Genomic DNA, 23,331 nt, shown 5'->3' on the forward strand with positions numbered 1-23,331 from the left:
TTCCTCATCTGTAATTCGCCCTTAGGCAACGGTGACTATTGGCATAAAAAAGTAGTATTTTCCACGGGGGGGGCTGTAGACATCTTGTGAAAACAGGTTCGGCTTGAGGGAGATCTCTGGGTCTAAGGCTTGGGCTTGTCTGGCGGAGTGAAGTTTGGAGATCTGGATCCTTGAGGAGTTCTTGCATTTCCTTGAATAACAACAGGAATCTGGTAGCTTTGTCTTGTTCAAGCGTTTAAATTCAAGAATTTAAACGCACATCTATTGTCCAACATTGTTGGGATTCTAATCATAATTTTAATTTTTCTTCTTCTGAAGTCATTCAAAATTGTTCTTCAATTTTTTATTTAGATTTTTACGAGTCTTATCATATTTTCAAAAATTCCAAACTGTTGGTCAATGACCTATCCAGCGTTCCTTATCTTTCTCCTGTTTGGAAATCTATGATTAAACCTATGATAAACCTATGATATAACTAACCACCTTTTCTTCCTTGCTTCCTATTCACCGTCATCCATTCACCCTTCCCTCCTATTGGCCGTTGCTCTAAACCCTTTTTTGACGTCACCTTTCTCTATATTTACCCTTTTTTTCTCTCATTTCTTTATATTACATATAATCAACATATAATAACATTCATATAATCAACTCTTACCTCTACAATAGGACCTTTCAAGTCAAACTTAATAACAAACTATCTAATAAAAGACAAATCAGAGCCGGTGTCCCACAAGGGAGCATCCTCGGACCGGTACTCTACCTCATTTATACCCACGATTTCCCGGTAGAGGAAGAAAATATTAACTACCTAATTGCTTTCTACGCTGATGACACAGCGCTGGCCACTAGATCACTCAACCCCAACCACGCTGTTGAGAAACTTAATAATTATATCCCAGCTATTGAAGACTGGTGCGCAACAAACAAAATCTCGATTAATGCTGATAAATCGCAACTTCTTGTAATTAGAAGAAGAAAGAAAAACAAACTGATAACAGATAACGTTATCCTATTTAACAAGATTATCCCTACAGTCACAAAAAGCTGATTACTTAGGAATACTATAAATACTTAACTATAAATAACAGACTAAACTGGAATAACCACATAGATAAAGTCTGTAAAAGAGCAATGGCAGCCTTCTCGATCTTGAAACCGATACTAAATCATAACTCGAAGCTGCCATTAAACCTAAAACGGCTCCTATATATTACCCACATTAGACCCATCATTACGTATGCAAGTCCAGCTTGGAATTGCGTCACCACCTCCCAAATTAATAAAATCAACGCAGTGCAAAATAAGATAATTAGAAAAATGACGGGCGCTCCGCGCTACATTAAAAATTAAGCACTGAGAAAAGACCTAAACTTAGATACGGTACACGAATTCATGTGCCAGCTAGATGATAGCTTTTTCGGAAATGCCCTAAGCTCAAGCACGGCAGGTTTTAATATTATACTAGACAAAGAATTTATACCGTCATTCGGGGCTACTTTGTGCAAATTCGAATTTGGCATTTTTCAAGTGCTGCTATTCAGTATTATGTTTATTTCACGTTAAAAATGTGTGGAATTTGAAGATAGAAGTCTCTTCTATTACTACAAACATTTTTTCGAATTTTAAAACAATCTCAGAGTGTGTTTCGTTCATCCAATGTCAACAATTTTCCGAGGACGTCAGATGTCGAAAAGTGTGGGTGGAAACTTTAGCTGTGAAATGCAAAGACGTTGATAAAATAATTGTCGTAAGTGCAAAATTTTTTATTTATACATTAATAAAAAATTATGTCATGTTAGAGTTAAAAAATTTTTTAAATTAATAACAAATAAACGGAAAATGAAAAAAAAAATGCACTGTGGGGCTACTTTGTGCAAAGTTTCAATCGTTTTTTTTTCGACAGAAAAATTGTCAGACGTTATAAAAAAAATACCTCGAACGAGAAATTACCTTGATTACACTTTAGAAAAGCTACAATAATGTTTGCAAGCAGTTGCTGATGGTATGTCGATTGCAGAAGCTTCTCGGAAGTACAAAATCCACAGAAATACTATCTCTAATAAAATTCACAAGAAACACGTGAAACGTGCTGGTAAACTACTATTTTTCTTCTAATGAATTAATCAAACGATTTAACACATAAAAATATATTTTATAGGACATCAGGTGATTTTGACAGAAACTGAAGAGCAAGTTCTGTCGTGTTCATTCAAGCATGTTATGTTCAAATTTATCAATATTATAAATGTTAATGAATATGTAATAATTATTATTTTTGAAATATCATCCATTTCAATGTTAAAAAAAGTATATGGTTTCCTCTTGTTTAAACTCAAATGTTTTGAAATAAACATTCTGTTGAAGAAAATATTCTTCAAAAAAAAATGATTTTTTAACGCTGAAAATTATTTTCAAACTAATATCTTTACATATCTTGATGTTTTTGTCTTTAAAAATGTCAACAATAAACTTTTTTTTAACAATTTTATATCAATATTTTACTAAAAACATGATTATTAAACTGAATTCCTATCGCTGCACAAGTAGCCCCATTTGGGGGCTACTTTGTGCAAGGTATGTTTTGACTTATTATTCGTAAATATTACATACAAATAATGCCAATTATGATCAAATTCACTCGTCTGAGTCCAGTTATGAATATAATATCGATAAATTTTACTAAAGTTTGAATTAACATAGTTTTTTTACATGTCAAAGTTCAAAAACTGCGAAATCCTGCACAAAGTAGCCCCGAATGACGGTAGCAGATGCTGGGAGTCATAACCCAATAATAAACTTCTTTCCCTCGGATGGTATACTCTCTAGTAATTTCAATCAGATAGCCCCCTCTATCAGATTTAATAATTTAATCGTACACAACCAAACACAGTTACTACACTAGGCCTGCAGCGAACCCGGGGAAGGAGCAACCCTGTAGGGTCCCATCTGGGTAAGCTGTAGGTCTGCTAAATTGGTACGATGAGCAACTCTGTAATTTTTTGAAGCCTCTGTCAATTTTTTACAGAGGCTTCACTGCCACCACTCAAACCTCTACTTAACCCATGCCACAAGTCACAACTACTATATTACTAGCTAGATGAAGAAGTGAGATGCCCGCTTCGCGGGCAGGTACTTTGTTCAACATCCTATCAAGTCAAGTCAAGTCATTTCTTTCTGTCATATGGCATCATACATATAATTGATTCATACCTGAGTAAACGCACCTTCCAAATCAGACTCAACAACAAGCTCTCAAATGAACGCCCAATAAATGCTGGCTTACCTCAGGGCAGCATTTTAGGCCCTGTATTATACTAAGTTTATACAAGTGACTTTCCGATCACCACTGATAATGCTAATTATATTATTGCTTTTTATGCAGATGACACGGCCATCGCATATCGCTCACTAAATCCAAACCAAGCCGTGAAAAAACTGAATGACTACATGCCACCTATCGAAGATTGGTGCGCTAAGAAAAAAATATCCATTAATGCTGTTAAGTCTAAGCTAATGATTATTAGAAATAAGAAGAGACGCAAACCTATCACAAATAAAGTATCACTCTTCTCAAACTATGTACCAATTGTGGACAAAGCATACTATCTAGGACTTACAGTAAACGATAAACTTAACTGGAATGACCATGTTGGGAAAATCGAAAACAAATCAGTTGCTGCCTTTTCATGCCTCAGAGCACTGCTTAATGCAAAATCAAAACTACCGTTGAACCTAAAAAGACTGCTATACATCTCCTGCATACGACCTATCATCACTTATGCCAGCCCTGCATGGAGATGTCTGAACAAAACCCAAATAAAAAGCTAGAAGTGATACAAAACAAGATCATGCGAATGATTACATGAGCACCATGGCAGATTAGCAATAAGGCCTTTAGAAGAGATCTAGATCTAGAGACTATAAATGAACATATGAACAAATTAAGCGCAAGTTTCTACAGTGCGGTACGAGCGGTCGTTTACCCGAACGACCGGGTCATCGTTATAACAGAGGCTCACACTTATTAATACAAACATCATGATATATAAACAATGCCAATATGTGAATATATTTTAATTTTCCTTATTTTCCAATCTTGTAAATTATCTTGCACATATTTTCTCAATTCATTGTTATATTAATATGCTAATGACTCTAGGGACCTTCCCAGTAATTAACCTTATAGATAGCTAACCAATGCTAGTAAACTTCAATTTCATTTCCCTGAACCAAAGGCACTAGTCTCAGTTGCCCAAGGGCCAGTAAACGGATGAAGAAGTGAGGTGCCCGCATTCGCTGGCAGGTACTTCGACAAATAACATATCCAAGTCCAAGCCAAATTTCTTTCTGTGTGACCAGAGAATTAGCTTCGACCACGAAGGAGGAAGGACGTCATGGATTCCTCGCCGGAGAATACTTTATCTGTGGAGGCATTAGTCGTGGGCCAGCCCAAGTGCTGTGGGGGCCAGACCCCCGGGCGGTTGGGTATCCCGACTACTGACCTCGACTTGGAGCATATCACTTCACTCCGGCTCTTTTTAGGGCCCTCCGAAAGGAAAAGTGAATGCGCGACCCTTGAATGCGAAGGGTCACCGAGTCTGGAGCCTTCTGACTCCCTTGAGGTACCGATGGGGACGGCTACGCCGAAACCGCTCGGGCCTTCTGGGGGACTTTCGGTTTCCAACACGGGTAGGCACATCAGTTCAGGCAAACATACTAAAAAAAGGAAAACACCGACAGGCACCCAAGACTCTACTGATGAGGAGACAGAGGAAATTAGCCAATGCTCACCAAATGATACGATTGAGGATAATTTGTTAAATATATTCGTTACTAAATTTTTAGTTAGCATGGAAAATGTAATGGAAAATTTATTACACTACAGTGATCGCGAAGGCATCATTGAAAACTCCTTAAGCGATGTTAGTCGCCATTCTAGAGATCTTAGTGATTATATAGCCAGAAATAAAAAACACATACCCAAATACTCAGAGGTTAAAACCCAAATCCAAAATATGACTGGAGCCAAAATACATTCATTCTATCATCAATATAATGTAGAAAATGCAGACTCCCTCGATGAATTTTATAACAATGAGTCTAATTCAAATAAACAAAATCCTACAAAACAAAATAAAAAGATCAGGCGAAATAATGACTTCCCCCACCTTAATCCAGACAACCTCATGGATACTAATGATTATGATAACTGTAATGATTATAATAATGAGGGATTCACCTATGCTAAAAAGAGCTCTATGCCACCACCCATAATCATTAATGATAGTAATTTTAGCTGGATAAATTTTAGAAAGACTCTACACGAGAAAAATATCACTGGATGCCATGGAAAAATGAACGGAGAGAGTGGAAAATTCACCATTAAAGCTAAAAGTATGGAGGACAGAAACCAGGTTATTACACTATTAGTGTAATACTTATTCACTTCCGAGTGAAAGGAAACTTAGAGTCGTTTTGAAGAGTGTACCGCAGATTTTAATGAAAAAGAGATACATAATGATCTTTTAGAAAAACAAGGCCTACCTGTAACTAAAGTCACCCAGCTTAAGAAAAGACAAGGTGATACCAAACGCAATTTACCAATCTTTATAGTAGACCTCACTAAAACCGGAAATTACAAGAAAATATATGAAGTAAGATCTATATTAGACTCCAATATAAGAGTAGAAGAATGAACAAAAAAAGTACCAAAAAAAAAAGACAGGCCGACACAATGCCATCGGTGTCAAGAGTTTTTTCACGGGACGAACTGTAAACATCCGCCCAGATGCGTAAAGTGCGCTGGAAATCATTTAACGAGAGACTGCCCAGACAAATTTATTACTAAGCCTAAATGCTGCAATTGCAACAAAGAACATTCAGCCAATACTAAAGAATGTGATGTATTTCAGGATGCAGTTAAGAGGATCCAAAATCAATACTATAAGGGAAAATCTTATGATTTTAAAAGAAGCGTTATAACCAGAGAAAGTGAACAACCTAAAAGCTACGCAAACGCATTAAAATGCAACCCAGGAGACGAGGAGCTTAGTATGCAAAAGCTACTTCAACATGCTATAGAGGCTGCAAACAATCTACATAATCTTATAACAAAAGTCAGAGCCCAAAATCTTAACACTGAAAATAACCAAGGAAACTCAAAAGAAAATTATGGCCAGCATTAATACAATTTGTCTTAGTATTATCCTCTGGAATGCAAATAACATGACCACTAAAATGGCTGAGATTCTGGACTTCGTTGCAGAATACTCTCCCTACATCTTTTCTATCACAGAGACGCACGCAAAACCAAACCAAAGACTAAATATTCCCCTATATAACGCATATAGATGCGATCGTACCTCACATATACGTAGGTGGAGGAACGGCTATTTATGTATCAAAGAATATCAAATCATCACTATACAACTCTAAGACAAAGGATAACATAGATGAAACCTCAGTCATCATACAACTGGCTAATAAAAGTATTAAGATTGCAACAATTTACAATCCCCCAAATAATGAGCTCAAGGAATCTCATTTTATGAACTATTTTGATAAAAGCATGGACACCATAGTATTAGGTGAACTTAATGCAAAAAACATCATCTGGGGTTGTAACACCAACAATAAACAAGGACTAAAACTTCATTCTTTTGTGAAAAAACTAGGTATTACTTTATATGCTCCTACAGATCCAACTCACTACCCCTATGGCCAAAATTGTACACCAGACATTCTGGATATAATGATAACTAATATGCCACCTGCTTTCGCTCTCAATGTTATCAATGATTTAAGTAGCGACCATTTGCCTGTGTTAATTAACACGAATTTACATATCAACGAGAGCACCATCAGGAAAAAGAGCACGGATTGGCTCCTATATCATAACATTCTAACTCTCAAACTAAAGCCACCAGATAATATCAAAACCAATGATGACATCGATACTGCTATAACTAATCTAAGTCATATCATGCAAAACGCATTCAATGACGCAACTACAGAGAGAATAAAAAACCTAAATAACTTTAGGCTTCCCAGGGAGATCAAGGAGAAAATTAGGCTCAAAAATAAACTCATGAAGTACTATAAAAGAACGGCTAATCCAAGCTACAAAACTGAAGCCAATAGACTAAAAAGAATCATCACTAAAGAGTGTAAAATTTACCGAAATTCCCTTTGGAACGATAAAGTCGCTTCCCTCAACAAAGATGATAATTCCATATGACGAATGGCTAGAGCTCTTAAGAGAACCCCTCAGACAAATCTCCCCCTTAAAGGCTCAAATAACTTAGTATACACTGATACCGATAAGGCTGATGTCTTTGCCAATACTATGTTTGAGCAATTTAATCTAAACGATACACCCTCATGCCCAAATAACGATACTTATGTTGAGAACTCATATACTAATATAATATCCAATAACCCTGATAATAATGATAACCAATTAACCAGTGATAATGAAATCATTACCATTATCAAAAAATTAAAAAATAGAAAGGCCCCAGGGCCTGATAATATCACAAATGAGATGATAAAAAATTCACCCCCCAATATCATCCCAATTTTAACCAACATCTTCAATGCCTGCATCTCAAATTGTTACTTCCCAAATAACTGGAAGAAATCAGATATTATTCTCTTCCCCAAACCAGGGAAAGATGCCGCAAACCCTAATAATCATAGACCGATCAGTTTACTATCAACCATATCTAAAGTTTTTGAAAATATTATTAAAAATAGACTTAACTGCTATCTTATTAAACTACCTGATGAGCAATACGGCTTTAGGGCTAATCTCTCAACCACGAAACAAATCATTACGCTTATGGAATTCATAAGTAACAGCAAATTTAAAAAAGAAACAATGGCCCTTATCCTACTCGACATCGCTAAGGCGTTCGATCGGGTATGGCATAAGGGTCTCATTGTTAAATTAAATGAGATGAAACTCTCAAACAATATCCTGCTACTTTTAAACTCTTATCTTACAACAGATACTTCAGAATTAAGATCACTAATAACTACTCTGAGCATAAACTAATTAGAGCAGGTGTACCCCAGGGGTCTATTTTAGGCCCCATCCTCTATATTTTGTATACCGCAGACTTTCCTATCAACAAAGATAATAAAAACAATGAACTCGTTGCGCTTTATGCGGACGATACGGCTATTGTAACCAAGTCTCTAAATACAAATAGGGCAGTTGAAATACTCCAAAATAAACTTCACTTAGTTGAAAATTGGTGCTCCAAATGGAGAACCAGATTACACCCAGACAAAAGTCAACTAATGATCATTAACAGCAAAATTAAGGCAGATAAAATTTCCAACATAAATCTATTCAATGTTATCGTCACCCCAACCACGCAAGTCAAATACTTAGGTATTATTATTTCACAAAATCTTGGTTGGAGTAAACACATTGATGACATTATGGAAAGAGGCAGAGGAGCATCTTTTGCACTCTATGCCATACTAAATAAAAACTCCACACTTAGTCTAAATAATAAAAGAACTATTTATCTGCAAATTATAAGGCTCATCTTAGCATATGCATGCCCTGCCCTCACGACCATGTCCGATAACCTAAAAAAGAAACTCTCAAATTTTGAGGGAAAACTTATCAGGATCATGCTTGGAGCCCCAAGGGCAATAAGCAATAAACTACTAAAAAAGGACCTAAAAATTGATGACATTACAAATTATATGGCCATTCTAAATACCAAATTTCATAACAAAGCTCAGGACTGTAGTGACGCAAACTTTAATAAACTATTCGACATTGAAATTATCAATGAAAACTCAAATTATAGCCCACTCGCAGCATTCCTCTCTTCAGACTGCATTCTTTCAAAGTTTTATAAAAATTCATGATTCCCAATTTACACAATTCACACACACAGCATCTACACCAGAACTCTGGTAAACCTGTCGAAGGAGCAACCTTGCTGGCAGGGTCCGATCCAGGGGAGCCAGAGAACTGTAAATTTTAGAATAGTGAGCAACCCGGCACGAGCGGCGGTTTGCCGGGACGACCGGGTCACTATATTAACAGAGGATCACAATTTTATTAGTAATCTAGTTTATCCCCTGTACTATAATGTAAATAATATTGTATATAAATAATTTTGTATATAGTTTAACTTTTGATTTTTATACTTTTATATTGTATATGCTTAATATTGATTTTTACGTGTTAGGTATTTATCTTGTGTAAATTAATTTGTTTGAATATATTTTTTATCTCTTGAAAATTATCTTCTATTTTTTATCTCTCCAAATCCTTCATCAATCATATGACTCAAATTATGACCAATCAACTTAGATAAATCAGTTAGCGGCGCTTCGCGCCGAATACTGAGATAAAAATCATTTCCAGCATTTCTTTCTGTCATCACATCGTATTCAATTCTCTTGTCAGACACGGTCGAGCAAGGTTCTCCTGCAAAACCGGTTGCTATCATGAGCGACGAAGAACTTCACGACAGGGCTGTAGCCGTGGGTCAGTCCGAGTGTCGCGGGGGCCAGACCCCCGGCCGACTACAGTTCCTTTGCATCCTGAGTCTACCCATTCACCCCAGCCCTTTTCAGGGCTCTCCGTAACGGATATGGGAGACGCGGCCGAGCCTAGGCCACGGAACGCGGAACTATTCGGAACCCTTGTAGTACCGACGGGGACGGCTGCGCCAGAACCACACGGGCTACCTGGGAGCTGTACAGGATCCAACACGGTTAGGAAAGGCAAAGAATTTAGCTTCTCCAATATGAACAAATTAGGATTAGATGGCATTATATAATAAACTAGGCAACATCATTACAGAAGATGAGATTAATTCCCTACTCCCAAATAACATGAACTGTATACTTGGCGGTGACCTAAATGCCAAAAATACTATATATGGGGTGCCAGAGTCAATAATAAAAATGGCAAAAACCTTCACAGCATTATTAAAAAGCAAGACCCCACTGTTGTTGCCCCCACTGAGCCAACCTACTTCCCGCACAACATCCACCATCACCCTGATCTTCTTAATATGTTCATTGTAAACTATCATATAAATCTTAGCTGCTACACAGTTACTGAATTATCCAGCTAACATATACCGGTCATTGCAGTTCTAGGCACGCACCAAATGGTGTAAACTTCACTAATGCAAAGAGAATAAACTGGAACCTTTTCCACAATATACTTACTGAACAGAGCGAATACCCCCTACCTAATAATGAGTCAGACGTAGAAAATAATATCAATCAGCTAACTAATGAAATCCAAAATGCTTTAAACGATGCCACTACAGCTATAAAAGATGCTGATAATTATCAAAAGCTACCAAGAGACATTAAAGATAAGATTCACTATAAAAACAAGGTAAGAAAACAATGGCAAAAATATAGAAATCCTACTGATAAAAGAGAACTCAATAAACTCATAAAAAGAATTAAAGAATAACCATCGTAACAATAGCTGGCATGATAAAGTTGCGAATCTAAGCATTACAGATCAGACTATCTGGAAAATGTCCAAGTCACTTAAAACCTCCAAAGTAAACCTATTATTTTCAATAATAGAAACATTTATAGTGATGATGATAAAATCAAAATATTTGCAGATACAATAGAGAAAAATCAATTCTCATTAAATACGTTCCCCAGTAATAACAAAGCTGAAGAGCAGATTAACTTAATATATGATAATTACTTTATCAGCAACAGCAGCCGCAATCCTATTGATAATGTTAACCAAGATGAACTAAACAATATTATTAAAAAACTAAATAACAGAAAATCTCCAGGTGAAGATAATATTAATAATCGAATGATTAAACAACTACCACTAAATAAGCTCAATGATATAATCAACATCTTCAACGCTTGCCTCAATCTGAATTATTTCCCCACAAATAGGAAAAATGCTATCATCATTTTGTTTCCGAAACCAGTCAAAGATTCAAGACATTTCGTCCTATTAGCCTGCTTCCCACTCGGGGGAAAATTCTAGAAAGAATTATTCTTACCAGACTTGAGCCACTACTAACCTTTCTACCGAAAGAACAATACGGATTCAGGAAGAAACTATCTACCACAAAGCAGCTGATTCGCCTAATTGATTTTATCAGCGACGGCATCTTCAAGAAAGAATCCACAGCCCTGCTTATGCTAGACGTGGCAAAAAGCGTTTGACCGCGTGTGGCATAAAGCTCTAATAACCAAACTTATCAACCAAAATCTACCTTACAATATCATAAAAATTATTGACTCCTACCTCAGCAATAGGACTTTTCAAATAAGACTGAACAATCAACTTTCTACTAAAAAGAATATTCATACGGGTGAACCGCAAGGTAGTATCTTAGGTCCGATCCTGTATTTAATCTATACCAATGATTTTTCCTCTTGCAATAATCAAATCAACCAAATGATTGCATACTATGCCGATGACACGGCCATAGCCATTAGATCCTTAAATGCTAACCAAGCTGTAATAAATATGAACAATCTTATGCCAACCATAGAGACATGATGTGCGGACAATAAAATCCTGATTAATGCAGAGAAATCTAAACTAATGCTGATCAGCAGGAAGAAAAAAAAGAAACATCAATAATAATGTTATTCTCTTTAATAAAATCATCCCTATAGTTAACCAGGCAGACTACCTAGGCCTCACTATCAACAACAAACTAACTTGGAACCTGCAAATTAAGAAAGTTATCAATAAGGCTCATGCTGCATATAGTTGCTTGAGACCAATCATAAACTCCAGTTCTCCACTACCCCTAAATCTCAAAAAAACGCTTTACACAATGTGTATAAGGCCTATATTAACTTATGCATGCCCTGCCTGGGGATGTATAAACCAAACTCAACTAAAAAAGCTTGAAACAACCCAAAACAAGCTACTGAGACGTATCACAGGTGCTCCATACTATCTACCAAATAATGCTATCAGAAGTGATCTGAAATTAAATACCATCAGCGAATATATTAGCAAACTAACTAAAAATTTCTTTCTTTAATAATGCCAAAGACCCAGATCCAGTTGGCTTTAATGAATAAGGATCTACTTCCAGATATGATACAGCACAATTAGTTACCTCGTTCTTATTATCAGATCGCACCCTCTCAAAGCATTATAAATAAATAAATCCCCCCCCCCATTACTAATACCATGGATACTCCCAGAGAGGTGAAATGACCTTCATGTGATCGCTGACTTGGGGGTATCCACCCCTAGTACTTTACCCAACTTCTCCCACTTTTACAATTCTCAATCTATTTTGATCTACAATCTCACATTTAATAAGCCAGACACAGAGTATAAACCTGCGTCGCCCAAAGCTTCTGCTATTTCCTTGTATCTCTTGCTAACAACAGTACTACAGGCGCCTACGGGCACTACATCACGATGAAGGAGTGGATTGTCCGCTTCGCGGACAGGTGCTCCGTATACAACATCATTCTAAGTCTAATTTCTTTCTGTCACACAGACTCCAGACTTGGTCGAAGAAGGATGTCCTCTCTCGAACCAGTTCTCATGAGCGACGTCGGGACTACTGGCGTGGGTCAGTCCGAGTGTTGCGGAGACCAGACCCCCGAACGGTCGGGCATCCCGCCTTTATCCCCCAATCATCTCGAGCTTACCCATTCACCCCATCTCTTATCAGAGCTCGTTATTGACCGAGATATGGGAAGCGAGGCTCATTCTGGGCCACGGAATGCGGGACTGACCGGCGCTCTTTCGACACCGACGGGGACGGCTACGCCAGAACCGCACGGATCGTCTGAGTGCTTGGCAGGACCCAACACGGTTAGGTTACAGGCAGATAATATAAAAAACATCGATGGGGTTACCTCAAACGTGGAGCTATTTCAAATCAGCGAAGAAATCTATCATAATGATATGCCAAAGATTAAGGACGATAACGCCCAAAAAATCATTGAAGCGCAATATGGAATCATCAAAAAGTTATATGACCAGGTCAGCATGAAAATAAATGAAATAGAAACGTTAAAAGCTGAAATTGAGAGATGGCAAAGAGATTCAGATTCGAGTGACGGCCGTAAAAAGCCTGAAAACCATAAAGATAACAATTTAGATAAAAACCAATTAAATCTAAATAAAATCTCAACACCCAGAAAAAAAAGAGATAACTATCACACTTGGAAATAAATTTAGCATTCTTGCTACTAATGAAACTGAAATAGAAAGCAATGATAGTATGATCATAGAAGAAACAATTCCTAATAGAATGAAAGGAAAAAGAAAAGCTTCTCCCAAGAAAGATAACTCTATAGAAGCAAAAAGATTAGCTACAATAGACGATAAAATCACCGTGGCTGAGAACAATGAGTCAGATTTCCAAAATAATGAAATAGAGGAATTAGAATTCGAAGCACCAAAAAGAACAATTCGAAATCCTTCTATCATAAATAAAGATGAAAAGTTCAATTATAAAGAATTTAAGGAAGCTATAGATTGAATAAATATCTTGGATTATGAATGCAAAAACTCAAATGATAACATGATTATTACACCAAAATAACTATTGCTATCAGAAAATATGTAGAGGCTAATAATACAGCCCACTACAAATATAGACTACCCGAAAGCAGACACCTTAGAGTAGTGCCGAAAAATATCTTCACTGAGTACTCCAACGAGGGAATTTGGGATAAACTAATAAGACATGGATACAATGTTGAAAGTGTATCAAGAATGACTAGGAGATATAAAGGTGAACTAAAAATGGTCCTAGTTAACCTTAGAAGAGAGGGAGACTTTAAAGAAATATACAGTCTCACCTACCTAGAAAACTTAAAAGTTAAAGTTAAAAACTACAAGGTGAGACCTGGCTCAGCACAATCCCACCGTTGCTTGGGGTTTTATCACTCTGCCGCTCTATGTAAATTTCCACCAAAATGTGTAAAATGTGCAGAAGATCACCTGACCTCACAATGCTCAAAAACAAAAGATCAAAGCCCTAAATGCTGCAATTGTTGTCTTGATCACCCCGCAAATTATCGCGGCTGTATAAAATTTCCAGCCGCAGCTAAGCAAAAACGAAGGGCAAACAAGCCACCCATAAGAACCTTCCAAAATAAAAGTTATGCTGATGCATTGAAAAATCAACAAAGCTCATATATGCGCAAAACCGCAAATGAAGCCATTGAAATTTTCAATAAGCTTAATGACATAGTAAGTGTACTCAACGGACTGAACGCAATACCACTACTAGGAAAAGTAGTGGAAATGATCGAAAACGAGGAACTCAAAAAATACAATCATGATCTGTAAACCCTTTAAAATAATGCTGTGGAACACAGCCAACTTAAATACTAAGTTTACGGAATTTACCAACTTTCTTTTTGAAAATGATATAGATATTGCTCTTGTCACAGAAACACATGCAAATGCAAGTAATAAATTTACTGTTGCAAACTATAATACATACAAAACAGGCAGAATATACAGTAGAGGAGGCGGCACGGCAATTTTTGCCAAAAGGAGCCTAAGCACTACCCTATATAGCAATCAGAAATGTGTTGGCTTTGAAGAGACCTCGATATTGCTTCATAACAACCAAAAAGACTATAAAAATTAACTGCCTTTTATAATAAGTCACACCACATCATCACGAAGGAAATTCTAAAAGATCTCTGCCCAGATAACTATAAATGCATTATAGGCGGCGATTTTAATTCAAAAACTACAACATGGGGCTGCAGAGTAAATAATAAAGCAGGCAAACAACTCTATAATCATATTATGGGCTTAAACCTAACAGTAGTGACTCCATTAGAACCTACTTATTTTCCTCTCATACCAAATAAACAGCCAGACTTATTAGACTATTTTATTGTTAATCATAGCATACCAATGAGCTGCTACACATTAACTGAGCTCTCAAGTGATCATGTCCCTGTTGTCGCACTTATAGGAGAGACAATACAGGATACTCCAAAAGTCGCAAAGAAAATGAAATGGGACCTGTATACAAACATACTCGCGACAAAGGAAAACAACCCAGTACTAAGCTCAAACGATGACATTAACGACGCCATAAATAAATTCACAAATGACCTACAGCTAGCCTTAAATGATGCCACAAAAACTAGCATAAATAATATGAGGCTACCACAAGAAATTAGAGAGCTGATTGGATATAAAAATTATATCAGAAAGAAATGGCAGAAAAATAAAAATCCTAACGACAAAACTGAACTCAATAAATTGACTAAAGAAATTAAGAAAAAATGCCAATTACATAGAGAGCAAAACTGGCAGGACAAAGTCGCCAGCCTATGCACAGAAGATCAATCTATATGGCGAATGGGAAAAAGCCTAAAAACTACTAAAACTGTTAATAAACCTATAATACACAATAACATGAATGTATATAAAGATGAAGAAAAACTGAACATTTTTGCAGACTTTATTGAACACAATTCCAAATCAATGACGAACCTTCGGACGAAGATGAAGATAAAATTACAAATAGTATATGCAACAACTTCTTTAATGATCATGGTAACTGTGTTAATACTATTGAAGAAATAAATAAGACCGATATTATTAACATTATCAGAAAGCTAAATAACAGAATAGCACCCGGTGAGGATAATATCAACAATATAATGGCAAAATACCTCCCAGATAACAAACTACAGGAATTAACCAGCATATATAAGGCATGCATTAAAAACAAAATTTTCCCAGATATATGGAAAAATGCAATAATCATCCTCTTCCCTAAGCTGGGTAAGGGCTCGAGAATAGCATCAAATCACAGGCCAATTAGCTTATTACCGACATTTGGCAAAATATTTGAAAGGTTCCTACTAAACAGACTGCAACCTCACTTAAACTTCATACCGAAACAACAGTACGGCTTCCGAAAAGACCTCTCAACGACGAAGCAGTTAACCAGATTAATAAATTTCATAAGTGATGGAATTCATAAGAAAGAAACTACAACCCTGCTTATGTTAGACGTGGCGAAAGCCTTCGACCGCGTCTGGCATATAGGGCTAATCACCAAGCTAATTAAAAATAAGCTCCCACCAGACTTAATTCACATTATCAACTCTTATCTCAGCAATAGAACCTTTCAAGTTAACCTGAGCAATAAACTATCGGATAAAAGACAAATTAGAGCCGGAGTCCCGCAAGGGAGCGGTACTCTTCCTCATATGTATATACTCATGATTTCCCGGTAGAAGAAGGAAATATGAATTACCTAATTGCATTCTATGCTGATGACACAGCTCTAGTCACAAGATCAGTAAACCCAAATCACGCGGTGAATAAGCTAAATGACTATATTCCAGCAATTGAAAACTGGTGAGCTTGTAATAAAATCTCTATCAATACAGATAAATCTCAGCTACTAGTGAACATTAAGAACTTATTTTCTTTACCACAATACCGGCGAAAAAACTTTTCATGACCTTGATTCATTGCACAATTCATTAATTACAGCTCAACGTCAAACATCACTTCAAACAACCGTATATAATTTTTTCTGTAAACTTAACATTAAATGATTACAGCGACAAGAAAAAAAATTGGAGTACCTAAATAAATAAAGGTAAGGTACATTCAAATTGCTTACTGTAATTTTTCTCTTTTTTTATATGGTTATTTGTTTTGCTTTGTCTAATTTAGAAATTTATGTAAATCAACACATTAAAATTAACTGAAAACAGAGTCAGTTTCTAGTTTTGGAAGTAAAAATCGATTATACGATGATGCACCACTGTATTACTATAATTGATAAATTAAAAGCATTTTGTAAGAATAGGGAAGTATTAAAATTTATTTTAATGCCTTATGAAACTTAAAATTATCTGCTTTGTGGTATTCAAGATGGCAAAATAATTTAAAAGAATATCCAAATAATTTTGTACCTAGATGATAACCTCGTGATGATTTCCTCGTGTCAATTGTTGGAGATAATTTGGCATTGCATGAAATAGGGGTTTATACAACTAATTTCTCTAGCAGTACAGGTTGTTTATGTAGATTTTGTATGGCCCCATATAATGCTATGGAAAGTATTTTACACGACGTACAAAGCAAACTCTTGAAAGCAAAATTAACATCATAAATGTAGATAATAGTTACATAAATTTGTATGGACTAAAATTTAACTCTCCTATAAATGATATAAGATATTTTCATACTAGTACTATGCTTCCGCCTGATGCTGTGCACGATCTGCTTGAGGGTATTGTTCCATTAGAATTAGCTCTAATAATTAATAGTTTAATTAAAAGTAAATTTATTAGTCTTTCTTTATTAAATAGAAGGATTCGATCATTGAAGTTTGGTTTTAATGATAAACCTAATAGACCATATGAATAAAATTTAAACTTTGCAAAAGGAATTCAAATGCCAGCTTCCCCCCATGTGGTCCCTTCTTAGATTCTTACCACTAATTATAGGTATCTTTGTTCCGGAAAATGAAATAGTTTCTTTAAATATTTTTTTAAACATAAGTTAAAACCTAAACACCATTTTTTAGTGCACTACCCACGGCTCATTTTAGAATTCAGCCATCTTGTACATTTACGGTCTATGAGATTTGAAGCAAAGCATTTTAAACGTGTTGCCCAGGCTTCTAAAAATACCAAAAATTTATCTCTTACATTAGCACAAACGCACCAATAGCTACAACGCTTTTATAATAGTCAAGAAAGGGTCTTAGGAAAAAATATTGATATAACCAATGCAAAACCTATTGATAAAAATATTTATTCTGCCAAAATCACCAGCATTTTAGTAGGCTATGAACAGTTTTTCTAAACTTCAAAAGTTCTAGTATCAGGAATAGCTTATAAACATGGAATGTGTGCAGTTTTAAGTTTTGAAAATGAAGAACCTGTATTTCGAAAAATTATTATTATTTTGTGCAAAGGCTCCAAAGTTTTATTTGTGTGTGTGCAAAAGCACCAAAGTTTTATTTGTGTGCAATCTCCATAACTCTTGTTTTGTTTTTCACATAAGAGGTTATCAACTAAAAAAAATGTAATGTAATTAAAATAATAGCGCCAGAAAATCTTTCAGATTATTATCCTCTGTCAGAATATAAATATGGGAATGACAGTGTTGTCATTCTCCAAACATCTTTTATTTGATCATTAATACATTTTTAAATCTGAATCATAAAATTCCTTAGTTTCAGGAATATAGTTGGAATCAAAAGGCTTTTTCAGCTAAGCAGTATCTGCTTAGCTGAAAAAGCCTTTTGACTGAGTTTCTTTTATGCTGTTACGGTCTATAACCTCAACTTAAAAAACATTTGTTTTTTTCTTATTTACAGATTTCTAGTTTAATAAATTTTTCTTCAAGTTGTGCATTTTACTTTATCTATCATAATCAGTAAATAAAATCTTTCCAACTGAGTGAACATTTATCCAGTCTAGGAATCAAATCTGGGACCTTGGTTTATTTCAGAAACCAAGCTCTAACAACTTAACAAAAACAATGATTTTTCTTAAATATACACCACTATTTATTAATTTGAAAAGAAATGACAGTAATTTTTTCCCAACTGGGTAAATATCGTTTTTGAAAAAGTAATTTAGTTAAATTGTAAATTTTAATACGGATATATTAAGAAATTTTTTACCAATTAAAATATTGAAAATTATTTTTTGATAATCCCATATTTCATAATGTAAATAACAAAAACCTACTTATCTATCATATTTTTGTGTAAATATTTTGTATTTTTCTTATGAATGCTGTAATATGTTTGAAAAGAGTAATCTACATATTTAACTTTAAAGATAATTATTTTGTATGAAAAAAATTTCATCTTGACTATGTATATAAATATCAAAGTGATCTGGATGTGGTCATTTTATCATTATAATTTCCAAGTTATATAAATATTTTTTAACTAAACTCAGTGGCGCGACAGTCCATAGAGGGTCAAGACCTACTGTGCCGATCTCTGTTTTCTTGACCTTGGGTTCTGGGGTGCAGGAGCAGATGTTCCTATGACATACCTGCCAACTTTTAATCCTTTCGAGGATGGAATTCATATTACAATTTCAGGCAGAAACTTATGCTGAATTTTGAGTTAGCTTCTGCAGTCTAACAAAACAGAATTATATATTTATATATATTTTTTATTTTATTTTATAACCGTCGTTGAACAGCCGACCCAATTTCATGGGTTTACGACTACTTACGTTCAACTCCGTAGTCTTGTAATTTTGAACCAATCCAGAAGACAAGGAAACTCCTGGATCAGTACCCCCAGAGGTATTGATTTGTTGTGGGAACATGGAGAACTTTGAGACTCGACAGATTTAACGTGCATCAGTCACCATTTACCAGACGGGGAGTCTTCGGCCGGCGAGGATCGAACCCATGACCTCTTGGATATGGGCCCAGCGCCCTACCGACCAGGCTATCCCGGCCCTATATTTATATATAGGAATTTTTTTTAAAATAGTGGTGGGTCAAAAAGATTATACACTCACTCACTCAAAAATACCTAATCATGGTGCAACCTTCCTCCGCTTTTAGTTCCCTTCAAAATACCCATTTTTGGTGCAACCTTCTCTCGTTGTTTGGAGCTAGTGAAAGCACCAATGTTTGGCGCAACATAGCTCGAAATTTTTTACCGTGTAGGGTCACCAAATAAAGATAGAGTAAATGGATAAAAGCTGCCACTAAAACGTTCGATTCACAAGCATTTGAATCGTCTACCTTAGACAAAAATATGTTTCATGGTGAGAACAACTTGGCATAATGAACAAACAAAGTTAGTGAGTAATAAGTTAGCGTGTACTTAAGTGTAAATGTCTAATACTATTTTCTTTTTAGCTTACTATAAATTAGCGCACTCTTGATAGCTTTTTTTAATGTAAATTGCTTCTAACACAGGAAATAATGGCTGTTCCGGAGGTACTCCAGCTTTAGCCTTACAATTCGTCTTGGAAAATCATGGACTAGTCAGCGAAAAGGCTTATCCATATTGGGCAAAAGTAAGCATATTCTCACAAATGGAGGGTAGAACTTAGAAAATTTATTTTGGAATGAAAACTTGGATTCTGAGTAGTATACCTTGAAGATGATGGCTCCTTAAAACAGCTAGGATTCTGCTTTGAAGGACTTTTGAAACGGGTTTTTATCTTTCTCTCCTTCCAGTTAGTTCTAGGGATGGGGAGGAGATAAAAAGTTTTCTCGATTTATTGCTGGTTTGTTCTGCATTTTTGTACTATTTATAAACAGTATTGTTCTATTTTTTTGAGAATACATTTATATCATTCATGTTCATTAAATCTGCCAACATATCTTGAGATAAAATTGCGGTTGATGAAAGACGCAACCATACTTGTACCTCCTGAATATCACTTTGATTCTTATGTCTTCTATGCGTTTGTTGCTCGCCTTGCAAGTCGTTTCTCTGATATAGCATCTCACACCGCGCAGTTCACCGCATATTGTGTTCATATATATATATATATATATATCAGTCAGACCTCGTTATAAGGTCATCCGCATATAAGGTCACCCCGCATATAAGGTCACTTTTCCTAAGTCCTGGCTCACTGAATAGAAATTCTATGTTACAGATTATCGGATATATGGTCAAGTTTTAAAAATCGTTATCGCTTATAAAGTCATTTTTATCTGAGGCGAGGGGATCTCTTTTACAAAAGCCTTTTTTAACTTCTTTACAAGGCAATTACCCATCTCGAGGCAATTACATCTTTACAAGGCAATTACCCATCGCAACCAACGATCAAACTACAATTTCTGAAATTGTTTCACAGTGAGGACAATGACAGTGATCCTGAGACTGTAGTTGTAACCCAAGCGAAAGCCTTCAATGCAATAAATGTCATACGAAATTAATCTAGAAAACGTTGTTCGAAAAATGAAACCAAAAACGAGACAGACCTGCATAAATGATTTATTTTAAATACGGTAATATATAATGTATGTACGTACACTTTGAGGAAATTTGTAAACAGCTTCATTTTAAATATCTAAATTTCTATAATTCTTTACTAATTCTGTTAAAATTTATTGATTTAAACATTTAATTTATGAACGATCGTTTTCGTTTGTATTAAAAAAATCATAATGTATACTATTTGCTTGCTTAGTTACGAACTGCTAATGAATCGGTTAAAAGGCCACCCCGCTTATAAGGTCGCTTTTGCAATGTCCGTTAGGGGGACCTTATATCGAGGTCTGACGTATATATATATTATCAAGTCTCAACATCTGGGGCACAGTGCAAAGTAGAGGAAAATTTGTAATTACGAATATTTTTCAAAAATATTAAAAATAAACTATAAGTATACATTTTAAATATATAATTATATATTTTGTAATATATAATTGCAATTGTTTGTAATATATAATTATATGTTTTGTATTTACATCTTATTCAAAATTAAAGGTATTTAAGTTTTATAAAAAACAGCAAAAGAAATCAATAAATATAAACAACAATTTCGGACAGTACCAGATTCATTTATCAATTTTTTTTAAAATGGACTTTCAAGAAGAATAAAATATTTATCACAGCAAAGCCAAAATGTTAAAACTGGGTAGAATAAGTATTAGTGAAGAAATTATTCCTTTAAAAAAATGTGTGGTCTGCTGCTGTGCCTATTCAGTGATTTGTAACCGGTTTTTAAAGCATAGAAATAATTTTTATTAATATTTAGTAATTATTCATACGTATTTTTTTTTAATGAGCGCAGATCACCTGACCGGCAGAAACTCAACATTCTCGCTTTGAGGATGGGCTGTACTATTCACTATACTACAAGTAGTTTCACACTGTAAAGTCATATAAAGGATAACACACAGATAAAAAAAATTTTAACCTTTAAGTTAAAGAAAAAGAAGAAATAATTTGTAATTCATCAATCAGAACATGTCTCGATGGTGTATCGGATATAGTTATCCCGTCAAAAGCAAAGCCAAATGCGAGATCCCTAAAGCATTATAAAAATATATCTAAACTATACAAACAGATATCACTCATGGGCTGCAATTAGTGGCACAAATAAAAAGAACACGCGTTTTGAACTAAGAACAGGTGTAAATATGAAAATACACATTCTTTCAGCAGTAATATTAGCACAACTCATAATTCAACTTCTAGCTAATCTTCGTTTCAGCAAATTGAAACATTTCTTATGCATTTTCCTTAGCAATGAAAACTTTAAACCCACTTATTTCAAAACTTTATTTTTTGAGTTGTGACGCTATTGCAGCCCATGAGCGATATAATGGTAAATAAATAACCTTCTTTTGATACTGCACAGTTTTCAACTAAAGAGGACGCCATACCACTGAGAAACTTTTCGTCTCAAATTCTCTTTCACTTCCATTATCAATTTAAAATGTAAAAGAAAGAAAAAATAAGTTCTGGCAAACCTAGAGTAAGAAATGAAATTTAAATTGCTGGAAGAAAAAAAATAAAACTGCAAAATGCAAACAAATTATTTGGAAGTGAACTTATTTTTATTTTGATGTTTTAAAAATTTCGTTTCAGTCATGGGTTATTTTAAGTTTGTCTGAACAAACTTTTTCTATACTTTGAATGAGTCATGGAGGTGACAGAGAATCAACAACGAAACATTTCTCCCGTGGTATGACGTCCTCTTAAGAAGTTTTGAGTCATTTTAAATATTTATTATCGACATAAGACTCTCTTAGGTTCTTTAAACTCCTTTCAAGGGTCGAGTTGGAGGAGAAAACCAAATGATGCATCGATTTGGTGAGTCAAGATAGAAATTCTCGAAAGATGTGGCGGGAAAAACTAGCATTCACGAGTCGTCCTCAAAAGTCATCATCTAGTTAATTGACAAGAATTCCCCCAATAGTGGTGTATCGTTCATGAGACTCCGTTCACGGTGTCTAGTCACGGCATTATTCATACCTCCATGGTTCATATGGGTAGTAATGTGGAAGAGGTTAAAGGTCGTGACATCTTTCTTTCTTATCCATACTTCCTGAGACTTGGCGACAAAGTGGACAATGTATGTCTTTTGGATAACACCTCATCTACGATCCGTTTCCGCCTTCAAAACGGATGTTTAACCTTTCCACTTAGTCCCTGGTTGCAATCGACAGGGGACTAGAGAAAATCTTGAGTGAAGGGCACTTTGGAAATATACTTGGATACTATCTGACAGCCGTAGTTCAATTCAACACCTCAAAAATTGGGCCCTCATTGGAGATAAAACCAGTTTTTCGATCTTACAAATAGTAAAGCTCATTTCCCAGCAGCATGAGGTCCACGTCGATATCCACGGAAACGAGTTGGCTGACAA

General features: G+C 35.3%; 1 protein-coding gene across 1 annotated transcript in view; it reads left to right on the forward strand.

Moving 5' to 3' along the window:
- Positions 1-23,331, forward strand: part of LOC139426174 (cathepsin L2) — a 61,145-nt gene that overhangs the window by 23,592 nt on the left and 14,222 nt on the right. The window contains exon 5 of the mRNA XM_087153488.1: positions 19,916-20,016. Within this exon, the coding sequence (XP_087009614.1) occupies positions 19,916-20,016 (101 nt within the window). The remainder of the gene's footprint in view (positions 1-19,915; positions 20,017-23,331) is intronic.

Source organism: Parasteatoda tepidariorum, chromosome 10 (assembly GCF_982258835.1).
Source record: "Parasteatoda tepidariorum strain Cologne lab strain chromosome 10, Ptep-v5.0, whole genome shotgun sequence".
NCBI classification, from domain to species: domain Eukaryota; kingdom Metazoa; phylum Arthropoda; class Arachnida; order Araneae; family Theridiidae; genus Parasteatoda; species Parasteatoda tepidariorum.